This window comes from Odocoileus virginianus, chromosome 33, assembly GCF_023699985.2.
Source record: "Odocoileus virginianus isolate 20LAN1187 ecotype Illinois chromosome 33, Ovbor_1.2, whole genome shotgun sequence".
NCBI lineage: Eukaryota > Metazoa > Chordata > Mammalia > Artiodactyla > Cervidae > Odocoileus > Odocoileus virginianus.
In genome coordinates this window covers 20,397,693-20,415,764 of record NC_069706.1, presented here as the reverse complement: position 1 = coordinate 20,415,764, position 18,072 = coordinate 20,397,693, and the positions used below count along the sequence as shown (strand labels likewise).

At 47.3% G+C, this 18,072-nt stretch overlaps 1 protein-coding gene across 1 annotated transcript in view; it reads left to right on the top strand.

Annotated features, from left to right (window-relative positions):
- EARS2 (glutamyl-tRNA synthetase 2, mitochondrial) overlaps positions 1–18,072 on the top strand; it is a 32,288-nt gene that overhangs the window by 2,440 nt on the left and 11,776 nt on the right. The window contains exons 2-4 of the mRNA XM_020874099.2: positions 141–296; positions 13,784–13,973; positions 16,545–17,017. Coding sequence (XP_020729758.2) covers positions 141–296; positions 13,784–13,973; positions 16,545–17,017 — 819 coding nt within the window. The remainder of the gene's footprint in view (positions 1–140; positions 297–13,783; positions 13,974–16,544; positions 17,018–18,072) is intronic.

The window sequence follows — 18,072 nt, the reverse complement described above, 5'->3', positions numbered from 1 at the left end:
GACAGTCTGACTGCTGGAGAAATGGGACAGGGAGAGCCATTTCCTGGGCTTTGATGTTCCTTGGGCCCTTTTATCACAAGCAGAATTGACTTGCCCTTCATCTTCCCCGTCTCATCTGAGCTGTCCTCTTCTTCCATCAGGCTTCTTGCACCTGGGCGGCCTCCGCACTGCCTTGTACAACTACATCTTTGCCAAGAAGCACCAAGGGAGCTTCATCCTGAGGCTGGAGGACACGGATCAGACCCGTCTTGTGCCTGGGGCAGCAGAGGATATTGAGGACATGCTCGAGTGGGCAGGTGAGGCTGGCAGGAAAAGGACCCTTCTCCAGAGAAGGAGCAGGGTTCTCCCAGGTGGCGCTAGTGGTAAAGAACCCATCTGCCAATGCTGGAATCACAAGAGACTCAGGTTGGATCCCTGGGTGGGGAAGATCCCCTGGAGGAGGGCCTGGCCACCCACTCCAATATTCTTGCTTGGAGAGTCTCATGGACAGAGGAGCCTGGCCAGTTACAGTCCACAGGGTCGCAAAGGGTCGGACACCACTGAGTGATTTAGCAAGCCAGGGAAGGAGCAGGAGAAGGAGCCTGAAGGTCTTCTCATGGAGCCCAGGGTGGAGAACTTGGAGTCCCCGGAGGAATGGGTACATTTGTGTCTGGGGGCAGGTACCACCCAGAAAGATACTGAAGCTCCTCAGGGAGGGAGTGGGGGAACCTCCAAGGGTTTTTAATCTCGAAATCTCACCTCCTGGGAGCAGGCAGGAAACACAGGCCAGGTGGAAGATGGACTGGGAGGCTCCAGGGCTGTGAAGAGCCTGAGGAAGATCCAGCTCTTTTTGGCCATGTGGGAGTCCTGGCCCAGCTCCCCAAATCTTCTGATTTCTAGGAGGAGCCAGATCGCCAAGGTTTTTTCTTTTCGTTTCATTTTTGGTGACTCCTTCCCATTGTCAAATCTGAACTCACATGAACACATTGTTTGAGTCGGACAAAATGTGTGCAGCCTCTTAAGTCGGCCTCCCTGTGGGAAGTTTAATTCTGAAGCCAGCTAAGCTCAGGGAGGACAAAGAGGAGTGCGTATGTTCCCCAGGTCAGCTGCTATCTACCTGTCAGAACAGGTATGACTAGTTAAGCTCCCTACGGGAAAATGCTCAAAACTCCAAGACTGTCTTGACAACGTGTGTTCTAATCTCAGGTAAATCATTAACTAAACTCCGGATTACTGAAAAGCAAAAACTGATTTCATTTCTGTCCTCAACCATAGAAGATTGTAGCAGAAACTCAGTCGAGATTAGCTGAGTAAAAAAGAATTCATGCACCAAGGTCACTTACTGTGGTCCGGGTAGTATTTGAGCATAAAACCAAGACCCTGCCCTTAGTGAGTAGGGGAAGACAGACTTAAAAAAACAAACAAATTGAATTCTGGGGACTTCCCTGGTGGTCCAGTGGTTAAGACTCCAAGCTTACAGTGCAAGGCGCACAGGTTCCATCCCTGGTCAGGGAACTAAGATCCCATGTGCCAGGTGGTAGGGCAAAAAAAACACAGGTGAGTTCATCCTTAGTGTGACATGAAGCAGTGATTAGTGCTGTAGAGAAAGGGGTAGCAGGTAAGCAAACCAGCACGGAGGAATGGGTGCTCTTTGAGACAGGACAGACTTCCCCAAGGGGCGGACAGTAGTGCAGAGACTTGCACAAAGTGAGAAGTTGGTGCCGTGGTTGCCTAGGGGGAGAAAGCTCAAAGCCCACGGAGTAGCAGATATAAAGGCCCTACAGAAGCTTAGTGCTGGGCATATCTGAGAAGCAGGAAGGAAGCCAGAGTGGCCCAAGCCCAGTGAGGAGACCAGCGAAAGTGAAAGTTGCTCAGTCATGTCCGACTCTTTGCGACCCCATGGACTGTATAGTCCATGGAATTCTCCAGGCCAGCCATTCCCTTCTCCAGGGTATCTTCCCAACCCAGGGATCGAACCCAGGTCTCCCCCATTGCAGGCGGCTTCTTTACCAACTGAGCTATCAGGGAAGCCCAAGGAAACCAGAGGACTTGGGAATATGACACAAGGACATGGTGGTTGGCAGGAGCTCATGATCGGCCATGTGTGGATCATGTTCTCCACGCTTTGCACAGACTGTGCCCGGATGAGGGTGCTGGGGTGAGCAAGACTGCCAACGCGCCCTGCCTCTTAGAGCCCTTGGCTCGGCCCAAGGGTATGACCGAAGGGGCCAGGGGCCCACACACCAGGTGGGTAATTTCTGGATGTTCTAGCTTCAGGAGTCGACGTGTAATTTGTATAATATGAAACTCACCATTTCAAAGTGATCTTCCCTATATTCACTGTACTGTGTATCCATCACCCCTCTAATTCCAGAACATTTCTATCAACTCAAAACCGCAAACCAGTTAGCAGGCACTCCCTGTTCCTCCTTCCCTCCTGCCACTAGCAACCACTAACCTCAGTCTGTATGGTTTGCCTGTTCGAGATGTTTCATTTTACGACCGGCTTATACTTAGCATAAGGTCCATGTATATTGCTGTTGTTCAGTCGTTAAGTCGTCGTGACCACGTGAACTGCAGCACTCCAGGTTCCCCTGCCCTCCATTATCTCCCAGAATTGCTCAAATTCGTCTAGCTAACCATCTCAGCCTCTACCACCCCCTTGTGCTTTGGTCTTCAATCTTCCCAGCATCTGGGTCTTTTCAAGTGAGTCAGCTCTTCACATAAGGTGGCCAAAGTATTGGAGCTTCAGCTTTAGCATCAGTCCTTCCAATGAGTATTCCAGGGTGATGTCCTTTAGAATTGACTGGTTCATCTCCTTGCAGTCCAAGGGGCTCTAATGAGTCTTCTCTAGCACCATAGTTCAAAAGCATCAGTTCTTTGTCATTCAGCCTTCTGGGCTTCCCTAGTGCCTTAATCAGTAGAGAATCTGCCTGCAGTGCAGGAGACCAAGGTTTGACCCCTGAGTCAGGAAGATCCCTTGGAGAAGTAAATGCAAACCTACTCCAATATTCTTGCCTGGAGAATCCCATTAACAGGGGAGCCTGGCAGGCAAGAGTTGGACTCAAGTGAGTGACTAAACCACCATCACCAGCCTTCTTTAGGGTCCAGTTCTCACAACCATACATGACTACTGGAAAAATCACAGCTTTGACTATATGGACCTTTGTTGGCAAAGTGATGTCTCTGCTTTTTGATACACTATCTAGGTTTGTTATAACTTTCCTTCCAAGGAGCAAGCGTCTTTTAATTTCATGGCTATAGTCACCGTCCACTGTGATTTTGGGACCCAAGAAAATAAAAATCTTCACTGCTTTCACTTTTTCCCTTTCTGTTTGCCATAATGTGATGGCCATCTGGTCCAGATGGCATGATCTTAGTTTTTTGAATGTTGAGTTTCAAGCCAGCTTTTTCACTCTCCTCTTTCATCCTCATTAAGAGACTGTTTAGTTCCTCTTCACTTTCTACTGTTAGAGTGGTATCTGCATATCTGAGCTTGTTGATATTACTCCCGGCAATCTTGATCCCAACTTGTGATTCATCCAGCCTGGCATTTCGCATGATGTACTCTGCATATAAGTTAAACAAGCAGGGTGACAATATATAGCCTTGACATACTCCTTTCCCAATTTGAAACCAGTCTGTTTTCCCATGTCCAATTCTAACTGTTGCTTCTTGACCCCCATACAGGTTTCTCAAGAGACAGGTAAGGTGGCCTGGTACTCCCATCATTTTAAGAATTTTCCATAGTTTGTTGTGATCCACACAGTTAAAGGCTTTAGCATAGTCAGTGAAGCCGAAAAAGATGTTTTTCTGGAATTCTCTTGCTATCTCTATGATCTAATGAGTGCCGGCGATTCGATCTCTGGTTCCTCTGTCTTTTCTAAACCCAGCTTGTATTAATACATCTGAAAGTTTCACATACTGCTGAAGCCTGCTGTTGCTTATTCCCTCAGTTGTGTCCAATTCTTTGTAAGCCCATGGACTGTAGCCTGCCAGGCTTCTCTGTCCATGGAATTCTCCAAGCAAGAATTCTGAAGTGGGTTGCCAGTTCCTTCTCCAGGGAATCTTCGCAACCCAGGGATTGAACCTGGGTCTCTTGCATTGTAGGCAGATTCTTTACCATCTTAGCTACCAGATTGTAAAGTTAGGCTGAAGCCTAGCTTGAAGGATTTTCAGCATAACCTTGCTAGCACATGAAATGACCGCAATTGTGTGGTAGTGTGAACATTCTTTGGGATTGCCTTTCTCTGGCATTGGAATGAAAACTGACCTTTTCCAGTCCGGTAGCCACTGCTGAGTTTTCCAAATTTGCTGTCATATTGAGTACAGCACTTTAACGGCATTATCTTTTAGGATTCTAAATAGCTCAGCTGAAATTCTGTCACCTCTACACGCTTTATTTGTAGTAATGCTTCCTTAGACACACTTGACTTCATACTCAAGGATGTCTGGCTCTAGGTGAGTGACCACACCCATCGTAGTTGTCCTGGATCATTAATACCTTTTTTGTATCATTCTCCTGTGTATTCTTACTGCCTCTTCTTAATCTCTACTCCTTGTGTTAGGTCCTTACTGTTTCTGTCCTTTATTGTCCCCATCCTTCATGAAACATTCTCTTGATATCTCCAGTTTCCTTGAAGAGATCTCTAGTCTTTCCCATTCTATTGTTTTCCTCTATTTCTTTATGTCATTCATTTAAGAAGGCCTTCTTATCTCTTCTTGCTCTTCTCTGGAATTCTACATTCAGTTGGATTTATCTTCCCTTTCTCCCTTGCCTTTTGCTTGTCTTCTTTCCTCAGGTATTTGTAAAACCGCCTCAGAAAACCACTTTGCCTTCTTACGTTTCTTTTTCTTTGGGATGGTTTTGGTCACTGCCTCCTGTACAATGTTAGGGACATCCATCCATAGTTCTTCAAGCACTCTGTCTACTAGATCTAATGCCTTGAATCTATTCATCACCTCCAGTGTATAATCATAAGGGATTTGATTTAGGTCATACCTGAATCATCCCAAGATAGGCACAATAAAGGACAAATATGGTAAAAACCTAATAGAAGCAGAAGTGACAAAGAAAAGGTGGAAAGAATACACAGAACTCTGCAAAAAAGATCTTAATGACCCAGATAACCATAATGGTGTAGTCCCTCACTCACCTAGAGCCAGACATCCTGGAGTGTGAAGTCAAGTGGGTCTTTGGAAACACTGCTGCCAATAAAGCTAGTGGAGGCAATGGAATTTCGGCAGAGCTATTTAAATTCCTGAAAAATGATGCTATTAAAGTGCTACAATGAATATGTCAGCAAATTTGGAAAACCCAACAATGGCCACAGGACTGGAAAAGGTCAGTACTCAAACCAGTTCCCAAGAAGTGCAGTCCTAAAGGGTGTTCAAACCACCAGACAGCTGCACTCATCTCCCATGCTAGTAAGTTTATCCTCAAAATCCTTCAAGCTAGCCTTCAGCATTACGTGAACCGAGGACTTCTAGATGTTCAAGCTAGGTTCACAAAAGGCAGAGGAACGAGAGATCAAATTGCCAACATATGCTGGATCAGAGAAAGCAAGGGAATTCCAGAAAAACATCTACCTCTGTTTCATTGACTATGCTAAAGCCTTTGACTGTGTGGATCATCACAAAGTGTGGAAAACTCTTAAGGAGATGGGAATCCCAGACTTTCTTATATGTCTCCTTAGAGACCTGTATGTGGGTCAGGAAGCAAGGTAGAACCCTGTAAGGAACAACTGACTGGTTCAGGATTGATAAAGGAGTACCACAAAGCTGTTTATTATCACCCTGTTTATTAAACCTGTACGCAGAGCACATGATGCAAAATGTTGGACTGAATGCATTAACATGCTAGAGTCAAGATTGCTGGGAGAAATAGCAACAACCTCAGTATGTGGCTAACGCCACTCTAGTGGCAGAAAGTGAAGAGGAACTAAAGAGCCCCTTGATGAGGGTGAAAGAGGAGAGTGAAAAAGCCAGCTTAAAACTAAATATTGTATTGATAAAACTAAGATCATGGCATCTAGTCTCATCACTTCATGGCAAATAGATGGGGGGAAGGTGGAAGTAGTGACAGATAACCTCTTCTTGGGCTCCAGAATCCCTGCAGATGGTGACAGCAGCCATGAAATTAGAAGACAATTGCTTCTTGGCAGGAAAGCTGTGACAAACCTAGACAGTGTGTTAAAAAGGAAAGATGTCACTTTGCTAACAAAGACCATATAGTCAAGGCTATGGTCTTTCCAATTGTCATGTATGGTGTGACAGCAGTACCATAGAGAAGGCAGAGCGTCGAAGAATCAATGCATTTGGACTGTGGTGTGGAGAAGACTCTTGAGAATCCCTTGGAAAGCAAGGAGATCAAAGCCGTCAATCTTAAAGGAAATCAATCCTAAATTCTCTTTGGAGGGAGTGATGCTGAATTTGAAGCTCCAATACTGTGGCCACCTGATGCGAACAGCTGATGCTGGGAAAGATTGAAGGCAGAAGCAGGAGAGAGCAACAGAGGATGATATGGTTGAATGGGAACACTGATTCAATGGACATGGTGAGATGGTGAGGGACAGGGAAGCCTTGCATGCTGCAGTCACAGAGTTGGACACAGCTTGGCGACTGAACAACAGCCACAAATAACTTAGAGGTTTTCCCTGTTTTCTTCAATTTAAGCCTGAATTTTGCAGTAAGAAGCTCATGATCTGGGCCACAGTCAGCTCCAGGTCTTATTTTTTCTCATGTGTAGAGCTTTTCCATCTTTGGCTGCAAAGAACATAATCAATCTGATTTCGATATTGACCATCTGGTGATGTCCGTGTGTAGAGTCATCTCTTGGGTTGTTGGAAGAGGGTGTTTGCTGTAATCAGCCTGTTCTCTTGGCAAAACTCTGTTGGCGTTAGCCCTGATTGATTTCTATACTCCAAAAGCAAGCTTGCCTGTTATTCTAGATATCTCCTGAATTCCTTCTTTCGCTTTCTAATCTCCTGTGATGAAAAGGACATCTTTTTTTGCTGTTCATTCTTGGAGATGTTGTAACTCTTCATAGAACTGATCAACTTCAGCTTCTTCGGCGTCAGTGGTTGGGGCATATACTTGGATTTACTGTATGTTGAATGGTTTGCCCTGGAAACAAACCGAGATCTTTCTGGCGTTTTTGAGATTATACTCAAGTACTGCATTTCGTACTTTTTTGTTGACTATGAGGGCTACGTCATTTCTTTTAAGGGATTCTTGCCCACAGTAATAGATAAAATGGTTATCCAAATTAAATTCACCCATTCCCATCCATTTTAGTTCACCAATTCCTAAGGATGTTGATGCTCACTCTTGACATCTATTGCTTGACCATGTCCAATTTACCTTGATTCATGGACCTAACGTTCCAGGTTGCTACGCGGTATTGTTCTTTCCAGCATCAGACTTCATTTTTACCACCAGACACATCCACAACGCATTGTCGTTTCCACTTTGGCCCAGCTGCTTCATTCTTTCTGAAGCTGTTAGTAATTGCCCTCTACTCTTCTCCAATAGCATATCAGACACTTACCGACTTGGGGGTGGGGTGGGGCTTATATTCTGATATCATTTTTTTGACTTTCCATACTGCTCATGGGGTTCTCACGGTAAGAACACTGCAGTGGATTGCCATTTCCTCTTCCTGTAGCCCATGTTTTATCAGAATTCTCCACTGTGACCTGTCTGTCTTTGATCATTATGTAGTGTCCATCTTTGTCTCTTTTCACAGACTTAATTTGAAAGTCTATTTTATCTGATATGAGTATTGCGACTCCTGCTTTCTTTTGGTCTCCGTTTGCATGGAATATTTTTTTCCAGCCCTTCACTTTTAGTCTGTATGTGTCCCTTGCTTTGAGGTTGGGTCTCTTGTAGACAGCATATATAGGGGTCTTGCTTTTGTATCCATTCAGCCAGCCTTTGTCTTTTGGTTGGGGCATTCAACCCATTTACATTTAAGGTAATTATTGATAGGTATGGTCCCGTTGCCATTTATTTTGTTGTTTGGGGTTCACTTTTATACCACCTTTCTGCGTTTCCTGTCTAGAGAAGATCCTTTAGTATTTGTTGAAGAGCTGGTTTGGTGGTGGTGAATTCTCTCAGCTTTTGCTTGTCTGTAAAGCTTTTGAGTTCTCCTTCATATCTGAATGAGATCCTTGCTGGGTAGAGTAATCTAGGTTGTAGGTTATTCTCTTTCATTACTTTAAGTATGTCCTGCCATTCCCTTCTGGCCTGAAGGGTTTCTATTGATAGATCAGCTGTTATCCTTATGGGAATCCCTTTGTGTGTTATTTGTTGTTTCTCCCTTGCTGCTTTTAATATTTGTTCTTTGTGTTTGATCTTTGTTAATTTGATTAATATGTGTCTTGGGGTGTTTCGCCTTGGGTTTATCCTGTTTGGGACTCTCTGGGTTTCTTGAACTTGGTTGGCTATTTCCTTCCCCATTTTAGGGAAGTTTTCAGCAATTATCTCCTCGAGTATCTTCTCATGGCCTTTCTTTTTGTCTTCTTCTTCTGGGACTCCTATGATTCGAATGTTGGGGCGTTTCACATAGTCCCAGAGGTCCCTGAGGTTGTCCTCATTTTTTTTTATTCTTTTTTCTTTTTTCCTCTCTGCTTCATTTATTTCCACCATTTTATCTTCTAAGTCACTTATCCTATCTTCTGCCTCTGTTATTCTACTCATGGTTCCCTCCAGAGTGTTTTTGATCTCATTTATTTCATTATTAATTTTTAATTGATTTTTTTTTATTTCTTCTAGGTCCTTGTTAAACATTTCTTGCATCTTCTCAATCTTTGTCTCCAGGCTATTTATTTGTAACTCCATTTTGTTTTCAAGATTTTGGATCATTTTTATTATCATTATTCTAAATTCTTTTTCAGGTAGATTCCCTATTTCCTCCTCTTTTGTTTGACTTGCTGGGCTTTTTTCATGTTCCTTTAGCTGTTGGGTATTTCTCTGCCTTTTCATCATGTTTAGATTGCTGTGTCTGGAGTGGGCTTTCTGTATTCTTGTGGTCTGAGGTTCTTTTTTATTGTGGAGGTTTCACCCAGTGGGTGGGGTTGGACGATTGGTTTGTCAAGGTTTCCTGGTTAGGGAAGCTTGTGTCAGCGTTCGGTGCGTGGAATTGGATTTCTTCTCTCTGGAGTGCAATGGAGTGTCCAGTAATGAGCTTTGCGATGGGTCTCTGTGTTAGGTGTAACTTTGGAGAGCCTGTATGTTGACACTCAGGACTATGTTCCTGCGTTGCTAAAGAATTTGCGTGGTATGTCTTGTACTGGAGCTTATTAGCTCTTGGGTGGTGGTTGGTTTTGGTGTAGGTATGGAAGCTTTTGGATGGTCTCTTATTCCTTAATGTTCCGTGTGGTCAGGAGTTTTCTGGTTTTCTCAGGATTTGGGCTCAATTCTCCTGCCTCTGGATTTCAGTTTTATTCTTCTAATAGTCTCAAGGCTTCTCCAACTATACAGTACTGATAATAAAACTTCTAGGTTAATGGTGAAAAGATTCTCCACCGTGAGAGACAACCAGAGAGGTTCACAGAGTTACATGAAGAATAGGAGAGGGAGGAAGGAGATAGAGGTGAGCAGGAGGAGAAAAAGGGGACTCAAGAGGAGAGAGACAGATCTACGCAGTTATCTGTTCCCAAAGTGTTCTCTGTAGCCCAGACACCCACAAAGATTCACAGAGTTGGATTGGGAGGAGAAGGGGAATGGAGGAAGTAGAGGTGTTCTGAGGGAGAATAACAAAGATTGAAAATCTAGTGTAGAGGTTAGACTCTTTGAAATACAATATTTAAAAACAAAAACACAAAAAAATTTAGAACTGTATATGAAGTTCAGTTTAAAAATAGGGTTTCTCTCTCTCTCTCTCTCTTTTTTTGTGTGGCTACAGTGAAATGAAAATGAAAGTTAAGGAATAATAGAGGAGTATTAGAGGACTCTAAAAGGAAATAGGAGAGAAAAACAAGAAAAAGAAAAAAAAAAAAAAAAAAAAAAAAAAAGAAAAGAAAAAAAAAATTTTTTTTTTCTCCCAAATAAAAAAATCGTAAAAATATATATGAAAATGAAAGTTGAGGAGTAATGGGGGAGTAATAGGGAATTATAAAAGAAAATGAAAGAGAAAAAATAAAAAATTAAAAAAAAAAAAAAAAGAAAGGGAAAGGAAAAAAAAAATTTTTTTTTTTTTTTTAATTAAAAAAAAATGTACATATATATCTGGGAATTTCTCTGAGGTTGTTGCGGTCAGCGTAGGTTCAGTTCAATTTCAGATAGCTCCTCTTTCCAGCTTACACTTCTCGATATCTGTAGGCCCCTTCTCTTGTAGCCGGTGTTACCTTCAGGGATTTTAATCTGTTGCACCGGTCCTTTCTGAAGCGGTTCCCTTTGTTTATTTGGCTTCTGTTTGCTGTCTCTTTGGTGTCTAATTTCCGCCCTGACACAGGCGGGTGGAGGTGATCTCTTATTTAGGTTCTCTAGTTCAGTTCAGTCCTGCTACGGGGAGGGCGGGGCGCTGCAGACAGATACTGCTCTGTGTGGATAGCGCTCACCGTGTTCCGGCCACACTGGGTTTCCCCCTCTCACGGGTGTCTGTGCTTTCGCCGTCTACACTGCTCAGGCTCCCGGCTGCTCCACATGGAGCGGGCCCTGCGTTGAGTGCGGTTCCAGCCTTCGGGTACTCCACAAAAGCGCAGATTCGGTTGCTCCTGCGTTTTGTGCCTTCCCCGGCCTGAGCGGTTCAGGCAGCCAGAGGCTTGGGCGCACTCTCCCGGGTGCAGTACGCCTTATCCCTCTGCGGCGAGCGGCCCAGGCAGCCAGAGGCTTGGGCGTATTCTCCCTAGGTGCGGCGCGCCTTTTCCCTCCGCAGCGAGCGGCTCAGGCAGCCTGAGGCTTGGGCGCCCTCTCTCCCCGGGTACGGCGCGCTTTTTCCCTCCGCGGCCCCAGCACGCACCGCCAGTCGGGTCTCAGGAAGTCTTTAGATAGAACCCGGAGGCCTGTTTGCAGTGTGGGAGGGGGTGGCTTCTCAGGGGCTGAGTTTGCCCTTTTCCCCTCCCCCCTGCCTCCTACCTCCAGCGGGGATGGGCCGGCTCTTCTCTGGAGATTCTCAGTCCCTTTGTTTTGCGAACCGCCGGCAGTGTGTTCGGGCCGGTTAATTTTGTCCCTTGCTATCCCACAGTTTAAAAAAGCTCCCTCCGATTGCTCTCAGGGTCTTCGGGCTGGACCTCACCCCAAGCAATGCCGCCCGCTCCTCTCCGTTCTGCCCCGCTTGTTGCTGGCGGGTACGGGCGTCTGGGGTACTTTTCTGCTGGGAGTTGCTTTTAGGCACGTAATCTGTGGGCCTTGTTTAATTTTTCCTCCCAGTTACAGTGCCGAAAACTTCCCCCAGTCCCGCCAGTGAGAGGGTTTCCTGGTGATTGGAAACTTCCTCTATTAAGACTCCCTTCCCGGGACGGGTCTCCGTCCGTAGCTCTTTCGACTCCCTTATTGTCGTTTATATTTTGTCCTACCTCCCTTCGAAGACAATGGGCTGCTTTTCTGGGCGCCTGATGTCCTCTGCTAGCGATCAGAAGTTCTTTTGTGAAATTTGCTCAGCATTCAAATGTTCTTTTGATGAATTTGTAGGAGAGAAAGTGATCTCTCCGTCCTATTCCTCCGCCATCTTGGCTCCTCCCCACTGTGACCTGTCTGTCTTGAGTGGTCCTACGTGGCCTGGCTCAGAGCTTCATTGAGGTACACATACCCCTTCTCCATGACAAGGCTGTGATCCCTGAAGGGGATGTTGCAGCATGTATGTTGTAGCGTGAAAGAATTCTTTCTTTTTTATGACCAAACCATAATAATATGGTTTGGTCATATTAATTATATATTAATAATATATAATATTCATTATGTGAAGATACCACTTTTTGCTTATTCATTCATCAGTGGTTGGGCATTTGAAATGTTTCTACATTTTGGATATGATGAATCAAATTGCTATGAACGTTTACATACTATTTCTTATGTGGATCTAGTGGAGTCGCTCTTAAACCCTGGAGCATATACCAAATGTTGGACGTGCTAACATTAGATCAAGAAGGAACCCCAGATGCTTGTAACCAAGCCCCCCCTTATCTGACAAATGAAGCAATACCAATATCAACAGAACCAATGATTCTGGCAGCCAGGACCTACTGAGAGCTGAGATATGCCAGGCAGGGTGCCGAGCCTTTCCAGAGGCTGTCTCATTCCCGCCTCATGATGACCCTCAGGAGAAAGTAAATGTTTGCGTGTTACATGTTAGTCAGTCGTGTCTGACTCTTTGTGACACCATGGACTGTAGCTGGCTTCTCCGTCTATGGAATTCTCCAGACAAGAGTACTGGAATGGGTTGCCATTTCCTTTTCCAGGGGATCTTCCCAACTCAGGGATCGAACCCGGGTGTCCTCCATTGTAGGCAGGCTCTTTATGGTTTGAGCACCAGGGAAGCCTAAGTAAATGTTTGTTTGCTTCTTTTTTAAAAGAGGAAATGGAGGCTGTACAAGGTGTCTTGCCTGGCCTTAGAGCTGGCCAGTGCCTTTGAGCCCAGGACCCTCCACCTCCAGAGACTATGGAACATCGGGTGTGCAGGATTATCCCCATCCCTAGCTTCGTAATTCATTTGAAAGCCCTCTGAGGGAAGAAACACCATCATCCTGCTCTTCTGTGTCCCCTCTGCCTCTCCTGGAAGCATTTGTAAGTGAAATCTATCCTTTGTGACCTGTGGAAACCAAACTTTGGGTTGGGGTTTGGGCTTATAATGGATCGCGTTTGATCTAACAGCATATGTTGCAGCTTCCATGTTCTGCACGGAAGCCATTGGGCTAAGCACTTTGTAAACACTGATGCATTTAAGTCTTAGTCACTGTTCACAGTAGGCTCTTAGCTCCACTATTCAGAGGAGGAAACCAAGGCCTAGGAAAGCTAAGGAATGCAAGGGGCAGTCCACAGAGTGGTTAAGCGCATGGACTTGGGAGCAGCTAGCCAGGCTTTGAATGTTGTTACACCGCCTTGTCCTTGGCCAGGTGACGTGACACAGCCCCTCGGTGCTGCTGCATTGTCCTAACTGAGTGGGGTCCACAACAGCACCTACCGGGTCGGGTGGTCTGGGGCCTTAGCAGTGATCATAAAATAAAAAGCAGCTTCGCAGGTTCTCGGCACCGTCCCTTGTCACGATCAGTCAGGGGCCAACCCAGGAGTCCAGCTCGGCTGGACTGGCTGTGCCTGAACCATGCTGCTTCTCCTGAGTCCGCGGTTCCAGGGCAGGGCTGGTTTGTCCCTCCTCAGGGCAAGGATGGAGGAAGAGGATGTGCCCAAGAGGGCGTGGATCGTGGAGCTGGTGCACCTCCATCCGCCTGCTTCCCCACCAGCCTCATGACCTTAAACGTTAATCCCTCTGTGCTTACCTCTTCATCTGGAAAGGGTAATTATGAGAGTGATGGCCTCATGGATTGTCGGCAGGATTCAAAGCTCTGCAGTGTGTGTGTGAAGGGCTGCTCTGGCGGCTCAGATGGTAAAGGATCCGCCTGCAACCCAGGTGCGATCCCTGGGTCGGGAAGGTCCCCCTGGAGAAGGGACCGGCTCCCGCATTCTTGCCTGGAGAGTCCCACGGACAGAGGCGCCTGGCGGGTTACAGCCCTTGGGATCGCAGGGTCGGACACGACTGAGCAGCTACCACCACCACCACCTGGATGTGTGGAACGCTTGTAGCGGTGCCTGGGAACCTGCGCCGTGTTCATTATTGTTTGGTGATTGCCCTCTGCCTGTGTTCCAGGCGTGCCCCCGGACGAGAGCCCCCGGCGCGGAGGCCCTGCTGGGCCCTACCTGCAGTCTCAGCGGCTTGCGCTCTACGCCCAGGCCGCCGAAGCCCTGCTGAAGAGCGGCGCTGCATACCCGTGTTTCTGCTCACCCCAGCGGCTGGAGCTCCTGAAGAAGGAGGCCCTGAGGAACCGCCAGACGCCCCGGTGAGAGCCCCAGCCTGTCACCATGCCTCCCCAGGGGCGACTGCGTTCGTTCGCTCCTGCTGCATCACAAATGACACCCAACCCACCTACCTCAGGGTTCTTGGAGGTCAGAAGTCTGGGCACAGCTTAGCTGGCTCCTTTGGCTCAGGGTTTCTTAAAGCCACCATCGGGGTCTAGGCCAGCCTGGCGGTTACCGCGAGGCTGGGCTCGTGGTAGGATCTGCGGAGGATCTGCCTCCATCCCTCTCAGAGGCTATTGCCTGGAGACAACAGTCCCAGCCGAGTGGGCCTCTCTCCTCCAGGCAGCTCACCACTTGGCAGCTGACATTCCTTCAGGCGAGCTGGGGAGAAGGCGGTGGGCAGGGAGGGCAGCGAGCAGGGCGGAAGCTGCAGCCTCTGCGTCACCGCGTCGAGGAAGTGACGTCTCATGGCTGTGTTGTGCTCTGGTCACCAGAAGGAAGTCAAGAGGGCCAGCCCGCACTCGAGGGCGGGGAGGACACAGGCAGAAACACCGGGGAGGGGGTGTCTCTGGGGCTGGGTCAGCTCTGCCTGCCAACCTGGGCCTCAGGTGTGTAAGGTCATTGAACTTCTCTCTTATTTGGGGACTTCCTGGTGATCCAGTGGCTGAGACGCTGCACTCCCAACGCGGGGGGGCCTGGGTTCAATCCCTGGTCAGGGAGCTGGATCCCACATGACGCAACTTCATGTTGTTTAGTTGCTCAGTCGCATCCAACTGTTTTGCGACTCCATGATCTGTAGCCCGACCCCATGGACTGTAGCCTGCCAGGTTTCTCTGTCCATGAAATTTCCCAGGAAACAATACTGGAGTGGATTGCCATTTCCTTCTCCAGGGAATCTTCCCAACTCAGGGGTCAAACCTGCGCTTCCGTATCTCCTGCATCACAGGTGGATTTTTTACTGCTGAGCCACATAAGAAGATTAAGAGTTCACCTGCCACAACTGAAAATTAAAGATTCCACGTGCTGGCACAGCCAAATAAATGTTTTAAAATAATTCTCTCTTTTTAGATTAGTGAAATCTGTCTCATGTTCAGGAAGGTGTATATGCAAAGATCTGTCCCATCCTTGACTCTGGCTCTTTGATTCCCTGTCCAGAGACAGTCCAAAGGTGTCTCTTCCAGAGATGTGCAGTGCAGACACTGATGAACGCGTTCTGTTTCCCCTCCTTCTCCGCTCAAATGGTCGCACACATATATCATGCAGCTTATAGATGCCACTGATTGTGATGAGGATCAGTCTGTGTGAGTCCGTAAATTTCCTTACACTTACAGATTATTCAGTCACAGGGCTGAGTCCTCACTCACTTCATCAGTTCCTTACTAATGAACATTCATGTCACTTCTAATCTTTTGTATTAAAAATAGAGGGTGCTGAGGCGCAGTGTTGATGTCCATCATTTTGCATGTCTGCGGTGTGTGTGTTTTGGGTTACTGCCCTAGATTTGGAGTTGCAGGGTCAATTTGCAGCTTTGATAGATACTGTCTAGTGGCCCTTTATTAGCTCACACTCCCATCAGCATAGCATTCAAGTTCCATTGTCAGTGAACTCTTTGGACAAGGGCTTGGAGATTCATACAAGGTCACGACATTCACTACAGCATTGCTTTTTAAATCATAAACAGTCTATTTGCCCGTTGACAGAAGATTTTTTTTTTTAAATTACCATCATGCTCTGTCTTGGAATCCATGAAGCCACTGAGTATTTAGCTCAGTGTCAGACACAGTGCTTTCAAGTGTTACATTTGTGTATCAGTACACTTTTGGGAACAGGTAACAAATACTCTTTAAAACGGACAAACTGGAGCTTCTCATACTTTAATGTGCAGAAGGATCACCTGAAGATCTAGTTAACGGGCAGCTTCTGATGTAGCAGGCCTGGGGAGGGGCTGAGATGCTGCATATCTGACAATCTCCTGAGTGAGGCTGATGCTGGCAGTCCACAGACCACACTTTGAGTAGTCAGAGCATAGACCACATAGACGTTGGCCTTCTCATTCTGCAGCAGCTGGAGGTGGGGGCCTCCAGGACGAAACCAGCAGCTCTGAGAAGGCGGGACTCTCTTTTGTTGTCTGGCTGCCTCTCTTGCTGCCTCCCTCCCTCAGTCACTTCCAAGTGGCTGCAGCAGCTTGTGGCTCACTCTCAGGCTCACTTGGAGAGAAAAATCTTTCCCAGAATCTTCATCATCCCCTACCCGCCAGGCATATGTCTCTTTGAATCTCAGTGACTAGAATGGTCCAGTGTGGATGGGTCAATTGTATAGAGGAATGGGATCACATACCTAGCAACACCCATCGTGATTCACCCCCTTGGGTGACATTTGACAAGGAAGAATGTCAAGCAAGGAAGAAAGGAAACAGACTTGAGTCTGCTGTGCTCTGTTATTACACTTAGCTCTCCCACACAACAGCCGTATTATCCCCATTCAAGACGGAAGAAATTGCTGAGAGAGGTAAATGAGCTGCCCAGGGTCACAGTTATCAGAGACATGGCTGAGGCTCACGCCCATCACCAGTGCTCTTAGTAACTCTTAGCTCCCACTCTGCTTCTCAACAGGTATGACAATAGGTGCCGGAGCCTGAGCCAGGCGCAGGTGGCCCAGAAGCTGGCCACGGACCCCAAGCCTGCCATCCGCTTCCGCCTGGACGGGGAGGTGCCAGCCTTCCAGGACTTGGTATACGGCTGGAATCGGCACGAGGTGGCCAGTGTGGAGGGAGACCCGGTCATCCTGAAGAGCGATGGCTTCCCCACGTACCACCTGGCCTGCGTGGTGGACGACCACCACATGGGCATCAGCCACGTGCTGCGGGGCTCCGAGTGGCTGGTCTCCACCGCCAAGCACCTGCTTCTCTACCAGGCCCTGGGCTGGCAGCCCCCACACTTTGCCCACCTGCCCCTGCTCCTCAACAGGGATGGCAGCAAGCTGTCCAAGAGGCAAGGGGACATCTTCCTGGAGCATTTTGCTGCCACTGGCTTCCTGCCGGATGCCTTGCTCGACATCATCACCAACTGTGGCTCGGGGTTTGCAGGTACCCACTCCCCTGAGAGGTCCTGATGGGACCATAATGGTGAGGAGCTGGGGCCTTGGGTCAGGCTACCCAGCCTTCAGTCCCAGCTGTTGCTACCCAGAGGTTGTGTGATTTTTTTTTTTTTTTTTAGTTTATTGATTTTATTTTATGGTGGTTTGCGGGCTTCTCAGTGTGGTGGCTTCGGTTGTTGAGGGGCACAGGCTCAGTAGTTGTGGTGGCCCAGTTGCTCCGAGGCATGTGGGGTCATCCCAGATCCAGGGTCAAACGGGTGTCCCCTACATTGCAAGGTCCCCACTGGACCACCAGGGAGGCCATGGCTATGTGATCTTATATGAGTTCTTTCTCTTTATTTGTCCACCATTTATTGAGCCAGGCACCATGTTAAGTTCTGGGGCTACAACAGTGAGTAAGGTGTAATCTCTGGCCTCAAAGGAGCTTATAATCTGTGAGCCTTGGTTGCCTCATCTGTAAAATGGGGCTAAGTGTCTTCCTCTCTGACTTACGTTCAGGTTCACCTAGCTCCTATGGGGAGCCAGCACAGTATCTGCCACACGATAAGCACAAACACTACAGATCCTGTGATTATTGCAGTTATTTTATTAGAGTAGAGTAAGTATGTACTCTGGGAATGTTGCTAGTATTACTGTGACCCTAGTTTATTCCAAGCTGACCCAAGACATCAGGCCCACATCTTGATGATGCACAAAGTAGAGTGACCTCTTTGGTCAGGGGTGGTTTCTGAAAACATGGCCATAAATAGTCTGCCTGCTGCTTTTTCTGCTCTTGTCTTATTTAAGCCTTAAAATACCCATGAGAAGGATGTATTATCACCACTGTTTATTAGAAGCTTATGAGGCCCAGAGAGGTTGAGTAACTCACTGAAGTCACACAGCTAGTGAAGGATGTGGCAGAGGCGTGAGGCTGACCAGGATGCCCACTGACTGCATGGGATGGAGCCGTGGCTCGAGGGAAGCAGCTCCTGGCTCAGCTTTCTCACTCTGGCTGCAGTTTGAAATCCCCCAGGAAGCTTGTAAAGTACACTTCCGCTCAGACCC